The following is a 4,205-nucleotide window of genomic DNA, read 5'->3' as shown; positions in this document are numbered from 1 at the left end:
GAAGTTTTAAATTTTGTATTTTGGTTATAGAGTTTTAATTTTAATAGACTATTAGCATGTACCAAGTCTTCGCAGGAATTTGAAAATGTAGAAGATTCATTTCATGGTCTAGATTTTGTTCATTTAACTATGTATATAATGTCACATAATTTAAACATAGGTCACGTCATTTAAAATTTTAAATGACATAATAACATATAAGCTCTTAGATAGGTAAAATCTAATGTAAACCATGAAATAACAATCCTATTTCGATTGTGGTTGAAATTTTTTAATCGACTTTTATAATAATAATAATAAAATAAAATAAAAAATTTTGCATGCAAATTTGATCCCGTAGATGATATTTGTGGGGTTGCTAAGAAATTGTCAAGCTGAGAAGACAAAATGCCCTATATCTGTTCAGCAATCTATCGTACAATATATATATATATATATATATATATATATATATATATATAAATATATATTTCATGCCCTACCAATACCTTATGTCATTTTCACATTGTGCTACAAACGTTAACTTCAGATTCACCCTACTATATCATCCCAATAGACAATATCACCTATATATATATATATATATATATATCACCTCAATATTGAGTTAATCACTTTGACAAGTAAATTCTTTTAATGTCCAAATTAATTGTATTGAATAAAATGCATGTGAGAATAAATATAGTTTAATAAATTAGGTTGAAATTTAATTGTCATTTAAAAAAGAAAAAAGAAAAAAAAAATGATTTATCTAAGATTTTAGAAGGACCAACTAGCAAAACGCACGTGCAGAAACCGCAATGAAGAAGATTCATGTCGATTTTCTTTCCTAATTGTTTGCAAAAGCTTTCGTAAAGATCGAGAAACACCTAAGCACTTCCTTCCGGACAGCCCATACGTGGTCCCCATACATTGTATACTGCTTCGAGCTTCTGTCCCATCCGTCGGATCTATCCCTAATCTGAAGGTCTGGGAACTTCCACGACTCTCCTCTGCAGACCTTTGATTATTGCCACTCCTCATGGCTTATATCTCTCCACGATCCCATTCTCGTATCCGTCGGATCCAGACAGATCTAATGGCTACGATCTCTCTGAACACTCTCCGTAGGATTTACGTGCCGTAACATTAATGTCCCGCTCTTTTCTCTCTCCGAAAGCCTGAGAAAATTCTGTCTCTCCCTCTCTATCTCTGTGTTTCTTGTAGTTGTACACGCAATGCAAGAGCAGGCAACAAGTTCCATTGCGGCGAATTCTCTGCCTTCAAGCAGCGAAAGATCTTCGAGCTCCGCTCTTCAACTTGAAATCAAGGAAGGTCGAATTCTATTTCTCTCACTCGTTTCTATTTTTTTTTTTTCCCGTTAAACAGGTTATCTTAATCTGGTTTGCCTGTTTGATTTAATCTTTCTTTCTCTCTTTGATTTCAAGAAGATTTCCAATTTCAAATTTCCACTCTTGGTTTTTGTGAAATGCTAAAAAAAAAAATATTCTTTTCCCTTCCCATGTATGATTGGCTTTCTTCATGATGTCAAAGAAAATCAAAATTTCCCATCTGGGTTTAGTACAAATCGAGGTTTTCTCAACTGGGTATCTCTCTATTTTCCCGAGAAAATCCTCGAGTCTAACATTACACCCTCCTCTTGCATTTTTTTTCTTAGTAAATTTTTTTAGTATATACATTTAATATTTCTTTCTCAATTATTCCAGGCCTTGAGAGTGATGAGGAGATCAGGAGGGTTCCAGAGATAGGCGGTGAATCTGCAGGAACCTCAGCCTCGGGGCGAGAAACCGGTTCAGTGGCCGGTCCAGACCGGGTTCAAGCATCAGGGGAAGGTCAGAGGAAGAGAGGCAGAAGTCCAGCAGACAAAGAAAGCAAGCGGCTGAAGAGGTATTGATTTATTACCGTTCTGCCCTTTTCTAGCTATCCGTTTTCTTTGTGGGGTCTAGTGGCATTTGGGTGATATTGTGTATTTTGGTGGTCGGGGGTGCGAAAATTGGGGGAAAAAAAAGGTTGCTGAGGAATAGAGTGTCAGCACAGCAAGCAAGGGAGAGGAAGAAGGCATACTTGAATGACTTGGAAACGAGGGTGAAAGAGTTGGAAAAGAAGAACTCTGAGCTTGAAGAGAGGCTCTCCACCTTACAGAATGAGAATCAGATGCTTAGACATGTATGTACATCACCACCATATCATACCATAGTATCATCATCATCATGATTTTGACATAATTGTTTCTTTGGAAGGGCATTGTCTTTATTTTAGATCTCATAGCTTCTTCTTTTTTCCTGTTTTGTTTTTTAATGTCTGCACCAAATTTAGTATTGTTTTTCCCAACCTATCATTACATGCCTAGTAACTGAAATCTAGTTTTGGAGGTGAATTGGGGAGAAGTTAAAACAACCACTTATCCCACAGGATTAAGCAGATAGAAATAATCATTTAAGAGAAATTTTATACTTACTTCCAAGAGAAATGTTACACGTACTTTCAAATGCATATTCGCTAAAGTAATAGTGAAAATCATCTTTGGACACATCAAAATTTCTGGTGATTTTCACTACGGCGTCACTTGGAAGTATGTGTAGCATTTCCCGTATATCAATGGCGATTTTTACTACCACATTAGAAAGTAAATACTTGGAAGTAAGTACTTGGAAATATATGTAGCGTTTCTCATCATTTAATTGATATTCTTACACTTTCCTCACTTGTGGGCTCAAAGTCTTCCATAATAGCTGACTCATTCTTCTGGTGCTATAAATATCATTTGGGAAAATGAATACGTGGGTAATCATAATAAATGATTTGTTTGGGCCATGGTAGTTAGATATGTAGTTTAGTATTTTTCATCAATTATTAGAATGCCCTTGATCTTGTTGTCGATAATGAGGTAAAATTGGGTGGGTAAGGGTCCTGATAGGTCTTTTTTAATTATTCTTTTTGCTTAAGGATGAGGATATAATGTTTGTGATATTTTGTATATGCTTTGGTTGCTGTAACAGATGAACAGTAGAAATATCATCTTTTGTTTTTTTGTTCTGTCTCTGTCCGACCACATGACTTTTCCCAACCATATCACCTCTTAAGATGAGGTAGTTAATGCTTTCCATATTGGGATGGGGTAGTTCATGGTATGAATTTACTATTTATCACAAAAGCGTAAGTTTATAAAACCTAATTGATCTAATCATTTAATTAATATTTTAAAACTCTCCTTCAAATGTTAGCCCAACACATAAAATATTTAAACGAAATAGAAAGTGAATGACAGAAACAAGCTTTGAACTCAAAACTGTGTTCCTAAATTCTAATATCATATTAAATCACGACTTATCTTACGAGTCGAAACTTATAAGAAGTGATTAATTTAATTATTTAATTAATATTCTAATACAGAAAAATAGGAAAGAGATATTCATGATTTGCGGTCTACTACTGTCATTTCGTTGACCGATGATTCTTCTGGTGTTTGTAGATAAAATCTCATGAATTGTTGAAAGAGTTGGGACCTGTGAACTATCTGGATCTCAAATTACCCTGCATGACATCTAAATATTTGCATGTTATCAATTGAATTTGCAGATACTGAAGAACACAACAGCAAGCAGGAAAGGAGGAAGTGGTGCTAATGGCAATGATGGGTCTTGATGAGACAGCAAATGAGAGCAGGATCTGTAAGAGAAATATATAAATATATATATATTGAGGGGATGAGAGCAGGATTTGTAAGAGAACTATATATATTGAGGGGATGAGAGAATGTACTTATTAACTTTAGGTATATTGTGAGAGATATGAGGAAGACAGAGTATTGAAATGCTTGAGCCTAGATTAGTGTTCTCCTAAGGATTTCCTTCATATCTATTTTGTATTCTTACCGCTTCCTCCTTTCAATATGCAACTCGGGTCGGGAGAAAAGAATACAAAGTAATTTTTTCAATGGTCTAGATAAAATTTTACTTTTTTTTTTTTAAGGGTTAAATACTAAATTAGTCCCTAGGGTTTCACAACTTTATTTTTTCCCCCCTGGGTTTTCATTTTTATCACAGGAGGTCCCTGTGGTTTTGATAAGTGACCAAATTAGTCCATCCGTTAGTTGACCGTTAGTTGACCGTTAAACTGGACACGTGGACCAATCAGACGTCGACACGTGGCACATATATTAATTTTTTTTTTAAATTTTTTTTTAATTAAAAAAAATGTTTTTT

The 4,205-nt window shown here is 34.6% G+C and overlaps 1 protein-coding gene across 1 annotated transcript; it reads left to right on the top strand.

Moving 5' to 3' along the window:
* The first annotated feature begins 1,134 nt into the window (after positions 1 to 1,134).
* On the top strand, positions 1,135 to 3,875 carry HY5 (Basic-leucine zipper (bZIP) transcription factor family protein). Its single transcript, XM_059604149.2, has 4 exons — positions 1,135 to 1,314; positions 1,707 to 1,887; positions 2,010 to 2,166; positions 3,580 to 3,875. The coding sequence occupies exons 1-4, from the start codon at positions 1,218 to 1,220 to the stop codon at positions 3,643 to 3,645; spliced, it is 501 nt and encodes a 166-aa protein (XP_059460132.1). The 5' UTR covers positions 1,135 to 1,217; the 3' UTR covers positions 3,646 to 3,875.
* The last annotated feature ends 330 nt before the right edge of the window (positions 3,876 to 4,205 follow it).

The sequence above is a fragment of the Corylus avellana genome, chromosome 9, assembly GCF_965113065.1.
Source record: "Corylus avellana chromosome 9, dhCorAvel1.hap1.2, whole genome shotgun sequence".
NCBI classification, from domain to species: Eukaryota; Viridiplantae; Streptophyta; class Magnoliopsida; order Fagales; family Betulaceae; genus Corylus; species Corylus avellana.
This window is presented reverse-complemented; position numbering and strand designations above follow the sequence as displayed.

Excerpts from the sequence above, each read along its gene's own strand:
- HY5 (XM_059604149.2), top strand. The coding sequence starts at position 1,218 with ATGCAAGAGCAGGCAACAAGTTCCATTGCGGCGAATTCTCTGCCTTCA. Across the intron at positions 1,888-2,009 it reads GAAAGCAAGCGGCTGAAGAG|GTTGCTGAGGAATAGAGTGT; the intron begins GTATTGATTTAT and ends GGGAAAAAAAAG. Across the intron at positions 2,167-3,579 it reads AGAATCAGATGCTTAGACAT|ATACTGAAGAACACAACAGC; the intron begins GTATGTACATCA and ends TTGAATTTGCAG.